The sequence below is a fragment of the Miniopterus schreibersii genome (genome assembly GCF_964146895.1).
Source record: "Miniopterus schreibersii genome assembly, chromosome: 10".
In the NCBI taxonomy this organism is placed as follows: Eukaryota; Metazoa; Chordata; class Mammalia; order Chiroptera; family Miniopteridae; genus Miniopterus; species Miniopterus schreibersii.
In genome coordinates, this window is record NC_138110.1 from 14,332,741 (window position 1) to 14,354,996 (window position 22,256).

The 22,256-nt window shown below is 40.9% G+C and overlaps 1 protein-coding gene across 2 annotated transcripts in view; it reads right to left on the reverse strand.

The window, feature by feature from the left end:
* MALT1 (MALT1 paracaspase) overlaps positions 1 to 18,095 on the reverse strand; it is a 53,501-nt gene extending 35,406 nt beyond the window's left edge. The window contains exons 1-2 of one of the 2 annotated variants that reach the window (XM_081150370.1): positions 17,668 to 18,095; positions 9,552 to 9,718 (exon numbers count right to left, since the gene is read on the reverse strand). In XM_081150370.1, the coding sequence (XP_081006496.1) occupies positions 9,552 to 9,718; positions 17,668 to 17,942 (442 nt within the window). In that variant the 5' untranslated portion in view covers positions 17,943 to 18,095. The remainder of the gene's footprint in view (positions 1 to 9,551; positions 9,719 to 17,667) is intronic. The other variant, XM_081150369.1, reaches the window with a different exon arrangement.
* Between the last annotated feature and the right edge of the window lie 4,161 nt (positions 18,096 to 22,256).

Consider the following 22,256-nt stretch of genomic DNA (forward strand, 5'->3'; position numbering starts at 1 on the left):
AATAACCTGCATATTCATCCTTGTTATAAATTACCCATTCATATCTCCTTCCCCACCAGATTCTGAGCTCGTGAAGTTCCAGGCTTTGTAAAAACAGGAGGAAAGAAACTTGCTCACAGAAGACTTTGATCTGTTGTACTTCCCACAACTGGGCCAGAAAACTGTTTGTCACACTTCTTCAATTCTTAGAAATATTTTTTCCACATTCTAACACGTCTGAATCAGGATGCACCTTGTAATAGATGTCTGCCAGGCAGCAGCCACAACATAGTTTTCAGTGACAGCTCTTTGAATATTTGGCCATAAATGATCATATGGCCATAGTTTGATTAAGTTAGTGCACTGTTAGTAAGACAAGTGTTGAGTCAAAATGCCACTAAATATGTCTACAAAAGACAACTGAATTTCAATACTATGATTTAGTATTAAAATGACAATTATTCTGTAAGCAGAGAGGCAGAGAACCAGAAGAGCAGGATACAAATTTGATACATGGGATACAAACATTTCTCATTTGAGTAGTGACTACCAGCATGGAAACTTGGAGAACTTTTGACAGGAGCTTCAAAGACAATCCTGGAGTCAATGAAAAGACCCTTCCCCTCCCTTCTCCTGCCGCTCTCAATCACCCTCTCTGGGGAAGCCTGCTGCCACCACACAGGGATGCTCGGGCGGCCCTGAAAAGAGGCCCAAGTGAGGGAGGAAATGTGGGCCTCCTGCTCCAAACCCAGTCAAACCCTGAGGTGGCTGCAGCCTGGCCGACAGCTTGACTGTCATCTCATTAAAGGCCAAGATGTGAGCCTAGAGCACCTGGCAAAGCCACTTCTGGATTCTGTCCTCAGAAGCAGAGGGAGATAATAAATGGTTGCTGTTTTAAGCTGATGGTTTGGAGGTTATTTGTTATGTAACAACAGATAACTTAGACAAAATTAGGAAATTTTACATTTGCCAAGGTTATAACACACAATGCTGGGTTTCAGGAAGGAAGGAAAAAAGATCCTAAAACACGTAAAACTTAATTTCCTGCACCTACTTTTATTTTCTTTCCTCCTCTATCCTGAATATGATCTCCTGAAAGTTTCTTTTTCCTCTCAACCCACCAACCAAAAGGAGCAAAGCAAGATTACAATTGAAGAGTGTTAGTCTAAATAACAGCAATTTTAATACATCAAAGGTACCGCATTTTCTAGGGAAAAAACAGTAGATAAAGTAAAATAGGTATGTGAAATCCAGGCCAGAAAGATACCAAATAAGACCCAAATCCAAAATGAGTAATTATTGACTACATTTAAGGGTCTGGAGAAACCCTAGAAAATCTTTAGTAAATAGAGTAGAGCCTCTCAAAAAAGAATTTAAAACTTTTGCCAAGGGAGAGCTTTCATATTCATTAATTCTTTTTTTTTCCTTCTTAAATATATCTTTTTTATTGATTTCAGAGAGAGGAAGGGAGAGGGAGTTGAAACATTAATGATGAGAGTCCTCAGTGACTGGCTGCCTTCTGCATGCCCCAACTGGGTACAGAGCCCGCAACCCGGGCATGTGCCCTGACCGGTAATCGAACTGCAATCTCCTGGATACTAGGGCGATGCTCAACTGCTGAGCGATGCCTGGTCGGGCTCATTAATTCTTTATGTTGATGCCAGGTTAGCATGGATAGATGAAATAACAGTTTTTCTGAATTCTGTAAGACATGTTGGTAGGAATGTACCTGGTGAGTCAGAAAATGGGATGAGCACTCTTGCTTAAGCCAGCAAATTCACAACAGCCTATTTTGATGTCAGGAGAGAGTTACATCACAACTTTAAGATACAAAGATTCTGAATTTCAAAGTTTAGGTGTGGTAAAGGGAAATAAAGTTGCAACAATAGAAGGGAACAAGCATGAATCTGAGAAATATAGGAATTGTGGATAAATTGGCTTTAAAATGTAGATGACTTATCACCATCTCAAGCCTAATGTGTCCCAAATCCCTCCTGAACAGTCTACCTCTCCATGAGACCCTGCACTCTTCCCCATCTCAAGGAGGATAAACGGGTTTCCAGTCTACCTACCCCCATGTGTCCAGTTATGCAGGACAAAAACTTAGCAGGCACTCCTGAATCCCTCCTTCTTGCTCCCTCACTCTCCACATGGAATTTATCTTCAAGTCTTGTGAGTTAAGCTTTTCCAATGTCTCATCATCTTCAATGTCATGATCTTAATTCAAGCTACCATCAGCTCCTGACGACCATCACAGCCTGCTAACTTGTTTCCTCACCTCCAACCAACAGTCCAATGCCTTTTAAAAACAAAAATTAATCCATCTCATTCCTCTTATTAAAATCCTCCACTGACCTCCCACTGTACTCAGAAAAATTTGAACTCCTTACCATGGCCTACGAGGCCTCTGTGAACTGACCTCTCTGACCTCAGCCCTAGCATTCTGCTCCTGGCTGACCACACTCCAGCCACTTTGGCCCTCTTTCCTTCGGAAAACAAACTATTTTCTGCTTTTCCACTTACAGGTCCTCTGTTGGATTTCCCTCCAGCCTCCCACTGTTTCATGGCAGATTCTCCAGTTTCTTTGGGCAATGTCTCCAAATGAGCTACTCCCACCCTGGTTCTCTATTTCATTCATCCTGCTTTGTGGTGTTGATTGCACTAATCACCTGAAACGTCTGTTTCTTACTGTCTGTCTCATCTACTAAAACAGAAGCTTCACAGGAGCAATGACCTTGTTTTTCTTAGTCACCAGTTTACCCTGCTCCTAAAACAATGCCTGGCATACGGTGATACAGTGGGTGTTCAACACATATTTGTTGAATGAATGTATAATAATAATAAAAAAAAATCATTACTGTAGAAGCAATTTCCTGACTGCTTTGTATGTGCCAGACACTTTGATTGCTCACCTTCAAAATAACCCTATGAGTTAGATATTAATTAGATCTATGTTACAATGAAGAAAATGAAGTTAAGTAATTTACAGGTCACCCAAATTACCTTGGGTAAATTATTTAACCTCTCTGAGACTAATTTATTTTTCATTGTAAAAATGGCAGAACCAGGATGCAAACATAAGTTCTCTTGGGCTTTAAAAACCTCCTATTTTTGTTATCCCAGAGACTCTTTTTTCCTCCAACTTTATTAAGGTATAATTGACAAATGAAAATTGTATATATTTAGCATTCACAACATGATTTAATATACATACACATTGTGAAATGATTACCACAATCAAGTTAATTAACACATCTACCACCTCACATAGTTCAGTGATTCTTTTTTTTTTTTCTTCCCTTAAATAACAAACATTTATTTTCCACCGTTCTGGAGGTTGGGAACTTCAAGATCAAGATGCCTCCAGGTCCAGGGTGTGGTGAAGACCCACTTCCTGGTTCATAGAACCTGTCTTCATGCTGTGATTTCACATGGAGGGAGAGGAAAGGGATCTCTGTTAAGTCCTTTTTATAAGGACACTAATCCCATTCATGAGGGCTCCACCTCATGACCTAATGGCCTCCCCCAAAGGCCCCACCCTCCAATTCCCAGTGATTCTTAAGGCACCGCCTATGCTAATCCAGCTTCCTCCGCATCGAGTTTCTCTCACTGAAGGGAGGGTATCAGGCAGAGTTATAATGTCTTGCATCATGACAGTGCTTATCAGTTTACCATGGCAAATATTCTCTGCTATTACACAAAGAGAAAAGAGACAAGAGTGATGGAAATGAAAAGGCTTTACCCCTAGAGTGTCTTACAAAGGAATAAATGACTTTAATGGAAAGGGCCCACAGGGCAAGAATGTTCTAAAAGATGTCCTTCCTTGGTGTGGGAGGTAAGACTAACAATTTTTAATGTACATTCAAAGTTTGTATGTCTGTCCTGTAGCAACAATTTTAGTTGTCTAGTTTTTAACAAGCAAGCAAATATATATATTTATTATTTATTGCCTCAAAGACTGAAAATTGAAAGGAAAAATGTGATTTGGAAACCGCCCTTGGTGAGTAGTAAAGAAGAGAAGTCACAATACCTCCCATGTTTTAACCACACATATTTCCTTCCTCCCACAGAGCGCTGTGCAACAGGGAACTATGGTCAACCTGTAACCACCCTCCCAGCACCCACGAGTCAGGGGTGCTGAACAAAGGTAAGGAAAGAAGATGGCGCAGTGCTGTGGAGGGTGTACCAAGGCATACGAAAGTGCTATTTTAAAGGGTAAATGTATAGCTTCCTGGCAAACAGGACTGTTTTCAGGTAACATCTGCAAAGAAGTCAAAGAGGTTACTTATTTTCTTGTAAGCCAGGGAGAATTTGACTAGGTATATGGAACACGAGGACTGTGCTTTCAACAGAAAGCCCAGGGTGAATCTTGACCTGACAAAACAGAAAGCCCAGGGTGAATCTTGACCTGACAAAAGGATTCGTCATAGGTGCGTTATTCTCTCACAATGCACTTGAATATGGGTGTAATTTATAAATAGCTTCCCCAGGAACAGATCCAGCGTATCCACTACAGTGCATCTATTTTCAGAGGCCATGAATCAAAAAAATTTCCACTAGTTTCCATCTAAAACTCTTCCTCAAAATTCCTATTCTGGAATTTCTAAGCTATCATTTAAGAGTGCCCCACAGTGTCCCAGAATAAATACCATTCCTCTTCCTCTCTCAATCTCCCCTGATCACACAACCAAAGTACATCTATGTATGTCCCTCTTTCAAGCCAATTCCCATTTGCACCTACTGTGGCTAAACCTAGGCTCGTCAGTGTATCCCTGACTCTCCTGCATTGCCCAGTGACCCTCGTGCAGACACATGCTTTCAGACCTCATTTTCCGCTATGCTCCCTCTCTCTCTTTGCTTCCTTACCCGTATTCCCATCCATTCCACCTTTGCCTCTTTTCACTTCTTGACAGTTTTCCTTTTGAAAATTTGTCGCTCATAAACAAGAAAAGTCCTTTATAAATACGATCTAGTATTTGAATACTTTTTCATTTGGCAAGAACAAAAAAAATTGAAGTCCATGGGTAAAAGAGGCAACTGAGGTAATAATCTATAACTGAATTTCCCAAACAACCCAGACATTTCCCAGTGTTATGGAAATGATACTGAGTTCAGGTCAGGGTCAATAGGCCTGGGCTCTGATCTACCTTTGTCAATAACTGTGACTCTAGCCAAATGATAACTTCTGGAAATCTCATGTTCCACATAAATGTTTGGTCACATTTAAATTTTAAATGTTCATAATAGTATACTCCTTCTGTTCCTTGACAGAACTGTGAAGATAAAATGAGAAGTAAAGGTATTTTGGATACTAAAGAATGATATTCAACAATCTTGTTTTAGAGACGAAAAAGTAATAAAAAATAAAATTGGTATCAGAAACATAACAGTAAGTGTGCTACAAGGGATTAAAGAAAAAAAGTGAAATGCTATGAAATAAAAAGGGGCAGGGCAAGTGGAAAAGATGCCACTGAAGAGGTCTCCTGTGCCATCCGATACGTATGGAGAGTGAAGCCCCTTTTATATGAAGAATGAGAAAAAATGGCAACAGCACAAAACAGAAGTTGGAAAGAACCTTAGGATTCACCTAGTGAAACCCACATGTAAAATGTTAATTCTCTCTAAATAGCTCTATTGTCCAGCCTCTGCTAAACCAATTCCAGGTCTGGGTGTTACTTCCTTGGCAACTTTCTACACAACTCTAACTGATAAAAAGCCTAAAAATATGCACTCAAAATGTTCACTGAAAACAAAAGAAACAAATAAAAACATCCACATTTGCCAAGGTAATAGATGCCAATATTGGTTGCTTTGAGACCAGAGTTTTTGATCCTTAAATGAAAAAAATGAGGGAAAAAAAAGGTCTAAAAAACCATTATGGACTTTGGGTCAAACAATTTCAGCATTTTCTTTAATGCTCCCACCCCCTTCCAATTACCATTGAGATGACCAAAGAAACAAAAGGTAGGGAAACCATTAGTACTGGAAAATGGGGATGGACACCACCCAAGCATAAAACTATAAGCAATTTCTCTAACAAAGTACAGGCAAGACTGGACTGAGGGGCAAGCTGGCCAACCGACGAGCTGTGGAAAAGCGGGATTAGAGAGAAAGTAAAAGACGGTGAAACTTCAGTCCTGTGGCACTCCTGCAGAAAATACATCGGGTGTCAGAGCCCACGGACCACAGGACCCTTGGGGTGAGTTACCTCAGCTCAGACCTCATGCTAAGAGAGGGGCCACTGAAGTTAGCTCCTAATTAAGGGAATTGCTCCGGTGAGAGATGGCGTAACACTGCCCCAGCTACTTCTGAATTACCCAAACAAATACATAAAAGAAACTTGGTCAGTTTCTCAAAAACAGAGAACTCCGTAGTACAGCCATTGCCTCTGGCTATCTCTGGCTGCCGCCCCACCAGCCACTAGAATGGAATATGCCAAAACTAGACCGAAAGAAATCTAACACTTCCCCTTTTTTCCCCTGTAGTTAGGTCTGAAAGGCCTGTTCATAGGTTCACAGCCAAATCACTGGGCTTTCTGTCAAATAAAAACTAACATTCTTCCATGAAATTGCATTACTACAAAAATGAGAGGAAACAATATTTCTAGTTTGTATTTTCATCGAGATTCAAGAATACACTGAAAAGGAAAAACTGGAGATCAGATAACACTTGTTCTCTATACACTTGTTTTTATGACTGTATTGGACGTAATCCTTTACAGGTTTGTCTGCCTTAGTAGACAATGAACTTTCAACAGGCAGAAACCATTTCTTTAGTTACCTCTGAGTTCATAGCATAATGCCTGGCACAGCAAAGGTACTGGAAAACAATAATTGTTTATTGAACGAATGAGAAAAATCCCTAATTAAGTTGATTCTATACCAGAGCTTCCATTCTTAATATAATTACAATAGTTTTTCTTACTGATAGCCTTTTTAAAGTATTAAAATTCTATTCATAATTCTTATATTTCTTTGTAAATCCAGTGCTTTACCCACATAAGATGCAGATAGAAAGCTAACAGTAAATTATTTCTTCCTAAAATCACTGAGCTTTGTTAGATTCCAAAATATTTCCTCTTAAATCAATAATTAACATTCAAGTAACCACTGATTCCTAATGGACTATGGCTAATATGACATATAACTTCACAGGAACTGTGTGTCATGTAGAACACACTGCGTTCCTTGTCCTATTCCCACCTGGAACGTGAAAAAGTCCCAGGGGTAACATTTTATATTTGTTAGGTCAAATATCAGCATGATCTACATAGGAGAACACTAAGAGTAAAGTGCTAATCCTACTATTTCGAGAAAAACACAAAAAGCAGAAATGAATTTTTTAAAAAAAGATCGCTGAGGTTTATTAGTTTGGCACTGTATCCATTGCTGGCTTGTTAAGAATTAAAATATATTGTTAAAAATTTCAGACTACACATAAATAAATGTAACCCAATTTATGTCAAGCCCAGTTTAATACATGGGAAACTGAAAAATTGGAAACCATAGGTCTCAGGCCAGAGCTCACTCTACAAATCATGAGATGTGAGGCCTCCCTTGCTGTCTAGACGCAATTGAACACAGCACGTCACTCCTACAGCTCTGCAGGGCAGAGCACAACTACTCTCAATTTACAGACTTGGCAACCAATAGTCAGAGCAATTCAGTGTAATTACTGAAAAAGGATAATAAGATATAAAAGTTACATTTACTTCTCAGAGAGGTTTCTTAAGTTGTCAGAGGTCCTGGTATTCTATAAAGTATGAGAACTTAGCTAACAGAGTGACGCAGACAGGCAGATTTTCATCGTAACAACTTCCAGGTACTATTCTAGGCACTAGGGATATAAAAATAAATGTCACCTTATGGAGAAGTTTCCTGATTGGGGAACTGTTCTATGCAGACAGTTCTATGTAGATGGGGTCTGCATTAGCAGCTAGTTATTCCTACCTCATATCTCCTGTTATGAAGAGGCAATGAGAAACATGTCAAGCAGCCAATACAGTGGTAACACAAAGGAGGCATTTATAGAAGGCCTATTTTATCATCTATATTGGGCCCTGTAAAGCAGAAGATAATCTGAAAGTCTGAGTTTCCTGGCTTATAATCCAGGATCCTTTTCATTTGTAGCAGACTTTTTAGTAACCTCCTAACATCTGTTACTCCCTTCCTCCTTCCAACAGGCCACTTTTGTTTGGTGATCCATGTGTGGATTTTATTTGGTGTGGTTTCCAGAGAGCTGACTCAACCCAATTCTACTCCTGGCTCTAAGCCAGGCAATTCAGCACTTTCCATCGCCCTGGCCACAGTGACAGGTGTAGGGACAGGCATGTGACCAAAGTCAGTTAATTAGAGTGAATCTAGTTATGATTTTTGCTGGGACAAAGACGAATGCAAGAATAGCTAGTAGATACCATGTGCCTATGTAGAAAGTCAGCCTTGGGGGAAGCCCATGACAAGAAAGGAAGAGCAAGGACGAAAATGAACCAACTCCTTGGAAACAGGGTTGTTCCCCATCTCCTCTCGTAAAGCCCAACCTGCTTCAAGGCTTTTCATGTAAAAGAATCAACATGCTCCCTTTATTATGCCAATCTGAGTTGGGGTTTCTGGTACATGTAACTGATAGCACACCACTACCATGTGCCCCTAATTCCCCAACCCCAGAACTGATAAAGTAAAAAATAAGACCTGAATAATAATTTTACATTCCTCGTGTTACCTTAAAAATACTATCACACAAACAAGTTTGCTGTGTAATAAAAATTGCATACATACATCAAAACCATGCAAAATAGAGAACATCGAGTCCCTAGTCCATGGCCCTCTGGATCTTGTTGGCTTCTTTGCTTTTAGCAGGACTTGTAATGGCAAACTGGACACCCGAGAAAGGTCTGCAGAACTGCTGCCATCAGATGACTGAGCTGACCCGGTCCCTCCTGCCTGACGCTACTGTAGTTGACCACCTCTATCTGTAGTGGTGGACAGCGGGGGCTGTTTCCTATTCCTCACATCTAACTTTGGAAGAGAGAGATCTCACTCAATATTGATATATTTAGGGGGTAAAAATCATATGGTTGAGTCAATCAACATTTCAAAAGCTTTGCATTGGCAAAAACTTAAACAATAAATATTCATCATACTTGCTTTATCTCATTCATATACATACATACACATAAAGAAATACGTGTATATTTATTTTTGGCTATACTATTTAAACAGAAATCTTGTCCCTAAATACTTTAGCATGCATCTCCTTGGAATAAAGACATTCTTCGGTAGAAGTTCAACACCATTATCACATAATTCCCTAATATCTAATATGAAGGTTATATTCAAATTGTTCTACTTGTCCCAAATGTCTTGAATTCATGACTTTTTGAACCACAATTCAATGTTTATGCATTGTATTTGCTTTTTATATGTTCTTTATATGTGTCAATCTGGGGAAATAATGAGGCTCTGTACATTTACCTTTTCCAAAACTATTTAATATAATTCATCTGGTCAAATAAAAGTTTTCTCCAAGTCTGTCTCCATGAACTCCTGGAGAACATACTCAAGGGAAAAACCTACCTGGGGGGCTCAGAAGCTGAAGACCTTCAGTGTGTTCCATAGTCTGCAGGAAGTCACTCAGCTCCGTGACTGTACAGCCTTTTTCACCCATTAGCTTCAGCAGACATAGGCTTGGGCTTCCTTCAGGCTCCAAGACCTTAAGAGAACACTGCTCCAAGTCCAGACAACTGAAAATACAGATTTAATTCAAGTCAACAATTTTCCTTAGTATAATATGCCTGCTCTATGTGTGTCCCCAGAGGTGGTGTAGGAAGTAAATTGCAAGGCCTTGGGTGGTGAAGAACTATTTACATGAATGCTATTATTATGAATGCTACTGGTCTTCCTTTTTTTGCCATCATAGGGGATTCCTCTTTATTCCTATGTCCAACTCAGCTCCCATGACTACTAAATCAGGAGAATGAGAGAAACCTGACCTTGATTTTGATAAAAATCTTTACCTTTAATTTGAGAACAGGAAGACCAGATACATTCCTCTACTCTTTCTTGTACTTATATAAAATATAATAAAAAAATTACATAATATTTTGTATTAACAAAGTAGTGTGTCTGTGTGTGTATTCACATGAAAAAAGTAAGATACAGAACAGTATACATCCTCTATAATGCTGTTTTAATTAGAAGGAATATGTATTTGTTCTTATATATGCAGAGTAACTTTGAAAAGATCACCAGGAAACCGGTAGCAGTGGTTGCCCTAGAGAGGAGAGCAGGGCTCATGGCCAGATGATTCACTTTTCACTACAAAGCTTTCTGTACTATTGAATTTTTGCTATTTGCACTCATTTTTTTCAACAATTAAAAAAAAAAAAGACAATGAATGCTATTGATATTCAGAGGATTTTTAAGTGCCTGGAAATACCCTAACACAGGGCCAGGCAAACTATGGTCTGTGGACTAAACCTGTCCAGTCACCTGATTTTGTAAATAGTTTGATTGAAGCATAGCTATACTCATTAATTTATATATTTAAAAATGTATATGTCTGCTTTCCTGTTACAACAGCAGAAATGAGTAGTTTGTCTGCAAAGCTGAAAATATTTATTATCTGGCTTTTTACAGAAAAATCTGCTACCCCCTGCTCTAAAGAATCTTTATGTTCTCATTGTCCTTTTGTTAAAACTACTCTTTTGTTCATGTCAATATTTAAGATACAAATACAATGTCCTTTTCTTTTTAAAAATGTTTTTTCTTTATTTTCTTCAAATCCTCACCCGAGGATACGTTTCTATTGATTTAGAGAGAGAGAAAGGGAAAGCGAGGGGGGGGAGAGAGAGAGGAACATTGATGTGAGAGAAAAACAATGATCGCTTGCCTTCCGTATGCACCCTGATCAGAGATTGAACCTGCAACCTGGGTATGTGCCCTGACTAGAAATCAAATCCCTGACCTTTCCGGTGTATGGGACAACACTCCAACCAACTGAGCCCCACCGGCCAGGGCTCAATGTTATTGTGTTTAGTAGTGGTATATAAGGTTTTAGAAAGACAGGATCAGACTGTAGAAGGCCACAAATAATGTAACAAGGACTATGGATTTCAATCATTTCACAGGAATGGAAAATACAAGAATCAAACATTCAAGAGAAGAAAAAAATAAAATCAAACAATCAAAATAACAACAAAAACAATTAACCTTTCCAAAGACACATAACCAACAACAAAGGACAATAAAGCCTTTAGGTAATGAATCTTCGTGATAGACTGTCGAATTCATATCTCATACACCTTTGCAGACACATATCTTCCTTTCTGCCAATTTGAACTACAGTGCAATATAAACCCCTGCTTCTCTGTGAGCTTCTCCCAGACCACATCAGTCCAGCAAACACACTACATAGTCTCCTAATGGTCCTGATGGTGTTTATCTTATATACCACAAGTTGGAAAATTTCTCCTTAAAGTGCCAGAGAGTAAATATTTTAAGCTTTCTGGGCTATACCATCTCTATTACATATTCCTCTTTCTTGTTTTTTGTTTTAACAATTTTTTAAAATACAAAAACCATTCTTAGCTCGTAAACTATACAAAACCAGGCAGTGGCCTGAATTTGTCCCATAGGCCACTGTTTGCAGACCCCTAATCTCTATGTTTTCTTTGACAGGGTTTTGCTTTAAAACCATCTGTCTTGTCCATATTAATTATTCAAAACTGAGTGATTATCGAGTGAATTTCTATCATAACTGAGACGCCTGGAAGCCTGGAGAGGTGGAATGGGTCAAACGTAACAGTACCACAGCTGTGGCAGAGGTAAGCTTAGCAAGCTTTAACATGACTTGACACAGTCTTAATTCACATTCATTATGATCAGTTGTATTAAAAGGCTGCCATAGCATTTATGTAATGGTCATCCAAGGTTTATAATTCTGTGCCAAAATTGGTTATCTCAAAAAATGTACCCAACCAAAGTAATTTCAATAGTAATATCATCTATCTCAGAATTGTTAGAATTAAATTAGATAATCCATGTAAAAAGAATTTAGCAGTGTTCGGCAAATAATAAGTACCCTATAAAAGCTCTTATTATGCAATAAAAATACAGGAATATCAAAAGAATATTAAGGTTAATTTCTTAATTATGTTTATTTCTGAAACTGTTTTAAGCTTTACCTTAAAAATGTTTCTGAGTAGCTAATACTATTTTGGTAACCTAATATTGTCCTCCAAGGCCTCCTATCACTGTATTGACTAAGTATTCTTTGCTAAGTATCCTAGTTAAGTTTATATATTCAATATTCCTGTTAGATGTGAATCTTCATAATATAAATCATCCATTCCCAAATTCTGCACTGCAGACCAGTGGAGCACAATGTAAAGTCCATGCTAAAATGATAAACATAAGGACAAAGCTGTCTTTTACTCCAAGATGGTCTTTCCTTCATTTCTAAGTGTTAAAGTGTCTTGTCTTTTATGAAGTAATGGTGATTACAATGGTAGCAAAAACAAAAGCTGAAGATGCCTGTTGGTCCTTTATTTTGTAAAAATTTCTTTTACAGTCCTCGTAATGGCCAGGTCAAGGAACATTATCAGAGACAATGTAAGGATCAGCAATTTTTTAAATAATGAGAATATGAGACTTATAAAAATAAAGATGGCTGTATGCTAAATATGATTCAGAAAGGTTATCAGGATCTGATACATGAAATTAAGACGCCATCCTGTCAGATGCAACGAAGTGATGCTTTCATGTTTATACTAATATAGAGAAAATGAAAAACAAATTGTCTTCTCCCCCCAAAATAAATAAAGATCAACCTGAAGTGGACAATGGTTTTGCTTCCAAAACAAGAGGCACAGGAGAAAAACAAATTTCTCTATCTCCTTTCCTTTTACTAATTTTCCGCACGAGCACTGGCTTTCAGCTAAGATGATGTTTATACATAACCAACTTTTCTTTCTTTCCTTTTTTAGTTACATTCCTGTAAGACGGTGCTTTGAAGTGGTTTCTACTAGCTCTAATTTGGAATTTCTGATTTAATTTAAAAGATTCTTACTGAAAAAAATGGACTTAGTTTTAAAATAAAACTACATTTTATTATAGTTTTAAAATTTTACTTTTACAAGTATATAATCAAATAAAACATTATTCACCCTTTAAGGTACAAACCATGGCACTACTTTTGCTTCTCTTACTGGTACACTTACTCTTTGGAATCTTTAAGTCAACAACTATTTACTAAACACCTAAAATAGGCCAGCCTTTCCCCTAGGTATTGAGGATATAGTAGCAAACAAAACAAAACTCCCTATCCTCCTGAAATTTTCTATAGAAGAATACACACACACACACACACACACACACACACACACACACACACAGATTTTTCTCTCTGTATATCCATCCACCCAACAGTCAATAGGTGCTTTGGGGAAAAACAAAGCAAAGTAGACGCACAGCCAACGCTGGAGCAGAGAGCAGATGTAGGGGGTAATTTTAAATAATGTGATCAGAGAACTCATTGAGAGGCTGACTTTTAAGCAAACATTTGAGGGGGGTCAAGGAGCAAGTCATGTGGTTGACCTGTGAGACCACCTCAGCTGAGTAAACAGCAGTGCAAAGACCCTACTATGTTCAAGGAGAAGCAAGAAAGCAGGTTTGAATAAAGTAGAGAAAGGGGAGACAATATAGGATATCAGGTGTTTATACTCTGAGCTGTGAGCAGAGGAAGGATAAGGCCTGATTTAATGTTTAAAAGAATTCATTCTTACTGATATACTGAGAACAGACTGGGGTGGGACAAAGCAGGAGGAGATGTTAGGCAGCTATTGAAATAATCCAGGTGAGAGACACGGTGGCTTTCCCTAGTGTTATAGCTGCAGAGGGCGGATTCTGGATCTATACTGAAGGGACAGCGGACAGGATGTGCTGAGAAAAATGAATGTGGTGTATAAAAGTGGAGTCAGGAAAGACTCAGAAATTTTGGGCCCCAGTAACTGAAGGGATATAGTTGCCATTTACTGAGATGCAAGAAACTGCAAGGAAGAGACTTATGTTAAGTTTTGGACAAGTTCCTTTTAAGATGTCTATTAGCCATTCATTCAAGAGGAGATGGCAAATAGGCTTCCACACATATGAATGGGGAGTTCAGAGCAAAGATATGGACTTAAGATATGAATTGAGAGTAATCAACCTAAACACATAAAGTGAGGAGATTAAAGAATACTAGGAAGGACTAGGTGAAGTGTGGATAAAGAGATACGAAGCCTGATCCCTAAGGCAGAGGTAGGGACTACAGAGAGACAGGAGGAAAGCTTTTGTTCCAGCCTTCACAGGTGTTCTCATTCCTATCACAAACTCCCCGAGCGCAGGATTTCTGCAGCTATGGGAGCAGGTACACAGTGACTGGCCAGTTTCCTGGGTCCATGTTCCACAGCCCCATTTCTAAGTCCATCCTTCAAGGATTTTAGGCAGCTCTGTCACCTTTGGGGCTCCCATGTTCTATGCCACCACAGAATTTACGTAGCTTGGGGAAGACACTCAGAAGTTATTCCCGTCTATACGGACAGCAAATACTGGCTCAGCTTGGAATGGAATTAGGGCTGAGTTTGTATTTAGGGCATTCCCAACTGTACATGGTTACAGGAAAGTAAACTACTGTATGTAAGGATTTATTCTGAGTCATCAATAACCATATGAAAACACAATTTTTCATAATCCTTGATGGACAGTTCAGAACAGACTCTTGCCGTTTATTCTCATCTAGTTTGAGAAAGGACAGAGAGGGTCAGAAACAAGTGAAAGGAAACAGAATCGGCCACCTTTTGAGGTTTTAGGGTCATGAATCCAGTGACTCAGGAAAAAAGCACTTCATATTTTCCTGGGAACTGTTACCCACTTGGACTCTCACACTACAACTCCTAGATTTGACCCTGGAGAAGAATACCCTTAGGACCCTCTACTCTTACAGGTGCTCTTCTGCCATTAGTATGAAATGACTTTAACTCTTTTTGTTTTGTCTTAAATAGAGCAAGCATCACCAGCTTACCTTACCCCCTCCCCTTGTCACTCTCTAGCCCCCAAGTGCCCAGTGCTAACCTTTTGTTATATCAGTTTAATTCTGATTTCAATAGGTATATGAGCTTAATGTTCCCCAGTTCTCCAACCTTCAGGGTGCCCTGACCCTCCTCACAACTAACTTACTAGGACCTAACCTTCAGAATCCTGGAAGACTGGTGCAACTCCAGTGGTCTCTTATCAGACCTCCCACCCTGAAATTCCCAGATTCCACAAATGCATGCCCTTTGTTGCTTGTCACTTCTTGCTAGGCAACTGCCCTTCTTTCTACACTACCTTTACCAGATATGTGGTCTCAAATTTTCTGATAGTTACCCCAAAGAAAGCTAACACCATTCTGTAGCCTTTAACAAAACCTGACTGAAGGCTTGGGAATGAAAACTGAACACCTGATGTCAGGGATCTACTACTTTTAGATTCCATCAGCCTTGCTTCTTCAGTGACAGAGCCTTACTTTCTTCTCTCTCGTTCATCACCAAATAGGAGCCCTCATCAGAAAAGTGTACTAGATAATATCACAAATGAACCAATCACAGATCTGGTGGTCTGACCCCTAAAGATGACAACTTTTTACATTATTGTAAGTTCAGAAATTCAGGGATTTATTACCTAGAATAATAGTATTTTGGATTTTGCATAGCCAAAAGCAAAATGTGTTTTTCCTAAAACAGAAAAAAATTATGCCATCTGTCTGCTCAACTTTGCAAGCTTACCACTTCTTGATTCCATCCTCTTGTTACTCCTGTGTATGGCCAAATCATCCCAAATCATCACTACTCTGGTTTAACTCAAACTCTAAAATTCAAGGTTGTTGTGAGCATTAAAGTAGATAATGCATGTAAGCACTTTGTACACTGGTATATACTAAGCGTTTAATAAATGATAAAAATTTGCTATTATTATTCACACTCAACAAAATATTTAACATGTTACTTGTGAATGTTCCAGAATGACAGTTCATTACTAAGCTCTTATGAATAGGAGCTAAATATTCGTCATCTTTTTATCTTCTGGAACTTATAGCAAATAATAGGCATTCAATAAATATAATTTTAAAAAATCCTTACCAAGGATATGCTTATTGATTTTAGAGAGAGGGGGAGGAAGAGAGGGAGAAACATTGATGTTAGAGACAAAAATCGATCTCTCCCGTACATGCCCCCACCAGGGATGGAAGCTGAAACCTTTTGGTGTAAGGGCTGATGCTCCAACCAACTGAGCCACCTGGCCAGGGCTAAATATAATTTTGAATGAATATCTCTCCTCTTAATTCAAAAGTATTTATAGAGTGTCTAAGATAGATTCTATGCATGATACATAGAATCTTAAGTAATGATTCCTGTTCCCAAGGAGTTTATAAAGAAGTACACAAATGATGATGACAAAGTTCAGTCACATGAGAAGTTAAACTGCTAGGGGTTCAAAGGTCAAAATCATGCCAGTGGTACAGAGCAGCGGTTCTGAGTGTGGTTTGGGAACCCCTTGTGCAGGTCCTCAGACCCTTTCACAGGATCCATGAGTCAAAAGGATTTTTCAAAATAACACTAAGATGTTATTTGCCTTTTTCATTCACTCTCTCAAGGAGTGTCCATTGGAGTACCTCATGTTACATGACCTGCGGTAGTGCAGTAGACTGAATGCAGAAGCACATAAAAGAAGCCAGCTCTCTGCAATCAAGCTAAGACATTAAAGATATGCAAAATGTGAAACAATGACACTTTTCTAATTTTTTTGTTTTGGAAAAGTTTGTTTTTCCACAACAACAGGTTATTTCTGTTAACACATAACGGGTTATTCTTAAATAAGTTGATACTTTAAAAATGTTTTCGTTTTAATTTCTAATAGGGCAAGTATCAGGACATGATGTATGTATGGAATATATAAAACCCACACAAAAAACTCTCTGGGATCCTTTATAATTCTTAAGAGTTTAAAGGAGTCCTGGGACCAAAAGTTCAAGAACCACTAGTACAGAGGTTCCAAGACTGGTAATAGGAAAATAGTTTCACTTATAATTTAATGTTCATGAAGCTGGTGAGCTGGTTTGATGGAGGAAGACGGTGCGTTTAGCTTCGGTCTTTCCCACCGTCCTTCTTTCCCTGCATAAAAGCCTTCATAATGCACTCCTGCACCCCAAACCCTTCCCTCCCATCTCTTTACCTGCACTTCTCCTTCCTAACCTTCCTAACCTCCCAGGTCTGTGTCCATATCCCGTTAGTCTGCATTTTAAGTCCTTTGGAATTGCTGTCCTATCGTCTGGTCTCCAGAGAGCCTTCCTTCGGTCAACATCTCCTAGGTCAACCTCCACTTCTTCCAGCTCAAGGGGAGGAGCGAGGGAAAGGGTGTGAACGCCGGGGTCCAACCTCCAATCTCTGGCATTTTGGGGGTTGAAGCTCTCCCCCTGGAAGGTTACCGAAGTTCTCCCGACGTCCTTCCCCCGGCGCCCCTTCCACACCAGCGGCCCCTGCGCGGTCCCGTGTGGCCACGATGCTCCGCAGCGCCAGCCGCGGTCCTCCCCGCCCCGGTGCCCACCGCGCCGTGCTCGCGCCCCCTGCCCAAGTCCGCCCCACGTGACCCCGCCCCTGCACCCCCGGCGCCTCACCTCAGCCTGAGGCGCCCCCGGCTCCCCGCCACCTCGGCCAGCCTCCTCCAGCCCCGGCCCTCGGGCGCTCGGTCCAAGCTCTCGCTGAGCCTCCGCAGCAGCTGCTCCGGAAGACGGCCGAGGGTCGCGCTGCCCGGAGCGGGGAGCTGCGGTCCCGAGGACGCGACCAGGGGCGGCTGCGAGGCCGGGGGCGACAGGGCCTGCTGCGGCTCCCCGCACAGCGGCATGTCCCGCGCCGGCGACGCCGCGACTGCCGCTGCTCCCGCGGCCCGCATCGCGGGCGTCGGCTCCGGCGCGCCTTCCGCTCGCCCCCCTCGCTCGCCCCGGCGCCGCCGTGGCAGGGGCGGAAGGACGAATCGGCCGCGCCGCGCCGCACACGGAGGAGGAAGCTCCGCTCCCCGCCCCGCCGAGACAGGTTTGCTGGGGGAGCCGGGCGGACCGGCCTCGCCAGCTGGGCCGAGGGGGCGGGGCCTGGCGGGGGCGGGGCCTGGCGGGGGCGGGGCCGCCGGCTGCGCGCCTGCGCGCGCGCCACCGCGCACCTCTGTCGCCCTCCGCGCCGGCGCCTGCGGAGGCGCGCGCTTCAAACCCGGGGAGGTGGAGTCCGGGCTGAGCGGGGAGGGTCGGGTGGCTGCCGCTCGAGGAGGAAGCGGTGGAAGGAACTACGCCCGGGCGGCTTCACTCCAGCGAGGAAGCCTGCGGCGTCGGGGCTTCCCGGGACCGTGGGAGGAGGATTGCCTCACGCCACGGCCTCCGTCGTCGGCCCCGGCCGGCTGCTCCGGGGGCCGCGCTCCGCTGACTCAGGGGCTTGCGTGTGCCCAGCGCCGCCAGCAGCGCCCGCATTGGGCAACCTCAGCGGAGGCTTCCTCGTTTTAGGGATTGATGTGTGTGGCATTGCTAGGGGAAGTGGCGCTAGACACACAGATATTTAATTGAAATGGCCTGAAATCTGTGCCTAGACAAAAAACAAACAACCTCACCAAACCGGCCTGGGGCGTATTGAAAAGATCTTGCAAATGATTGTTTTTTAGCAGGAATCGCCTGTTTTCCTCCCAAGTCAGACTGCCACCCACAACCTTAATAAATCAAAGCAGGCAGCCTTACAGAGATTGCCCTCCCCTGGAAGGGTCCAGCATAGACGAAATAAACGCTGACTGCAGCTAAGCTCGCTCTCAATAGTCAAGGCCGTCGCCCCATTGAAAACTATAGGATTGTTTGGGACAAAAGCAGCAACTTTACTAAGTGTGAACAGCTAGGTAGCTCCCAGGCACAAGGCTTCTGGCCCAATTTTTGGTGTATTAGCTTTTTCATCACAGGACAACAGGATTTTCTGTAGCAATAATTTGTACATCCAAATTCTCAGTACCTGTTGCCAAGGTAGTTGCTTCATGTACAATCTCCACCACATTTTAGCACAAGCAATCGCAATACTTTTTTATCACTAAGTTTAGAGTTCAGAATGCAGTGTAATGGCTAAGTGCACGACCTTTGGACCCAGAAAGTTCTGCTTGGTTCTAGTTTTAAGACCTTGAATAAATTACTTAATCCTCTGCATTATCTGTTAAAATGGGACTGAAAAGATAATATATAGAGAGTTGTTACCGGAATAAAAGGAGTTGATGTATGTAACGAACTAAACTCTGCTTGGCACAGAGTAGATAATAAACGATAGCTGGTGTCCTTACAAATGCAAAAGCTTGTTTCATACTTAGTTTGCCTTGGTCTGGGAGAGGTAATACAGTGTGTATTAGTACTCTGAAATTGCCACGTTAATTTTGGGAACAACATAATAAACAGTGATTCGGCTTCCTTTTCTATATATCAATCATTATGTAAAGATAGGAGAAAAACAGACTGGAGATCTGACTTTTATTTTCTTTATTTTAATTTTAAATTTTTTATTATTTTTTTAATCCTCACCTGAGGATATTTTTTCCATTGATTTTCAGAGAGTGGGAGGGAGAGAGAGACATTGATGTGTATTGATTGATTGCCTCCTGTAACCAAGGTACATAGCCAAGGGGTCGAACCTGGGACCCTTCAGTCCGTAGGCAGACGCTCTAACCACTGAGCAGGCGAGGGCTGGATATCTGGCTTTTAAATGTCCTTTAAAAAAGTTCATGCATGCTTATAGATAATATACTTGGGAGTTCTTCCCCATTAGTTGAAAGTGACAGATCTTTGGGAGTCCAGATAATTGGCAGGAAGATTGTGGTTTCATTCTATGGAAATCCATTGATGTAATCTTCAAAACACTCACAAATCTGGAAACTGACTCATAGGTTTTTTTCCTTTACACAATTTGTCTCTAGACAGTACTCTAACTAAAAAATGCCAAAACAACATATTAGCTCATATTTGGATAGGTTTTCAGTGGCTCAGCTCTGGAGAAAACCTGCAGGTCTTGGGATCTATATACAACAGAGAGAAAGGAAACGGGAGTCTTGTGACTTGAGTGGCATTCTTTATCTCCCACCCTTATTCCATGCCCTGCACCCTTTGTGACCTCTGATTCGGCCTCTGTGTGGAGGCCACGGAGTCCACAGAGTCCCTCTCAGCCATAAGGATCTCCACATCCCTTATAGCCCTTTCTTGCTGGCATCTCTCAAAGGATTAGAGGAATTTTCCCATTTTGTTTTCAACTTTGGAATAGTACCTAAGCATTGCACTAGTATTTCACATTCTTCCTTCACAATAAATCATGCATGGCAAGGACTACGTTTACTTGTCTAAATTCATTCATTCACAAATATTTATTGGATGCCTACCTTGTGCCAGGCTCTGTGCCAAATACTGTTAAATGATGGCTTTAATTTTGTTTTGCTTTTATTAAGGCCTTGTTTTTTTAGAGCAGTTTTAGGTTCACAGCAAAATTGAGGGGAAGGTACAGAGATTTCCCATATGCCCTCTGTTCGCACATACGCACAGCTTCCCCATTATCAACATCCCCCATTAGAGTGGCATAATGCATTTGTTACAACTGATGAACCTATACTGATACATCGTAATACCCTAAGTCCATATTCACATTGGGGTTCACTTGTGGTGTATATTCTATGGGTTTAGGCCAGTGATTTCCAGCCTTCTTCATCTCATGGCACACATAAACTATTTACTAAAATTCTGCGACACGCCAAAAAAATATTTTTTTTGCCAATCTGACAAAAAATAGGTAAAATTCTTATTCATGTACACCGGATGGCTATTGTTATGTTGGCTGTTGTCATTTTTTTATTTGACAATCTAAGGAAAAAGTGGTCAGTGTCCCAGACTAAATAGTCAGGTATTACATGTTTTTAAAATTCCTGTGGCACACTGTTTGAAAATCGCTGGTTTAGACAAATGTATAATGACATGTATCCATCACTATGATATCATGCAGAGTATCTTCACTGCCCTAAAAATCCTCTGTGCCCTGCCTCATTGTCCCTCCCCCTCCCAACCCTTTGCAACCACTGGTCTTTTTACTGTCTCCATATTTTTGCCTTTTTCAGAATATCATATCTTTGGAATCATACAGCCTTTTCTGATTGGCTTCTTCACTTAGTAATATGCATTTAAGTTTCCTCCGGGTCTTTTTTGGCTTAATAGCTCATTTGTTTTTAGCACTGACTAATATTCCATTGTCTGGATGTATCACAATTTACCCATTCACCCACTGAAGGACATCTTGGTTGCTTCCGAGTTTGGGCAATTGTAAATAAAGCTGCAGTAAACATCTGTGTGTAGGTTTTTGTGTGGACATACTTTTCAACTCCTTTGGATAAATACTAAGGAGCACAATTGCTGGATTGTATGGTAAAAATATGTTTAGTTTAGTAAGAAACTGCCAAACTGTTTTCCAAAGTAGCTGTATTATTTTGCATCCTCACCAGTAATGAATGAGATTTCCTGTTGCTCCACGGCCAGGACAACAATTGGTGGTGTCAGTGTCTAGATTTTGGATAGGATAGTTTTTTAAAAACAGAAAGTTAAAATCATGACTCTCAACAGATGTACAATGAACATGTGTCAAAGATTTTACTTAACACATTAGTGAACAAGGGAACCAGAAAGGTGTTATAACCACTTCAAAGGAGAACCTAAAAAACAAGATAAATATGTAAGCCCAGGAGGATGCTGAAATGAATTAGCTTAATAGATTCAAAAGTGGTTTCTTCCACAGTTGAACCTCCACTGAAAGAATTTACTTACATATAATTAGGTATTATTTGCTTTAGTGTCAGTTTTCTATACCTTCTATCTCTCCGAGTTGCAAGATAGCAAAGTCAAAGACAATGAAAGGCATATTAACCCAGATAGATGAGCTAGTCAAGATACCCAACTACATTTCAGTCCTTGTCAATTTTCCTTACCGTGCTTAGAGTACAAGGTTGACTAAATCCACTCTCTGCTCCTGGCAAGGAAAGGGAGTGGTGAGTGATCTATTGGCAGCAAAAAAAGAAGCATGAAAATACTAGGAGAAAGTACCTGTGGAGCAGCAAGAGAAAAAAAAAAATTCCTCACATATAAGGGAACTCCCAGGGGGCTATCAGCAGACAGGTTAGCAATGCTTTCTGAGATGGAAGACATTCATATGTGCAACACACTCT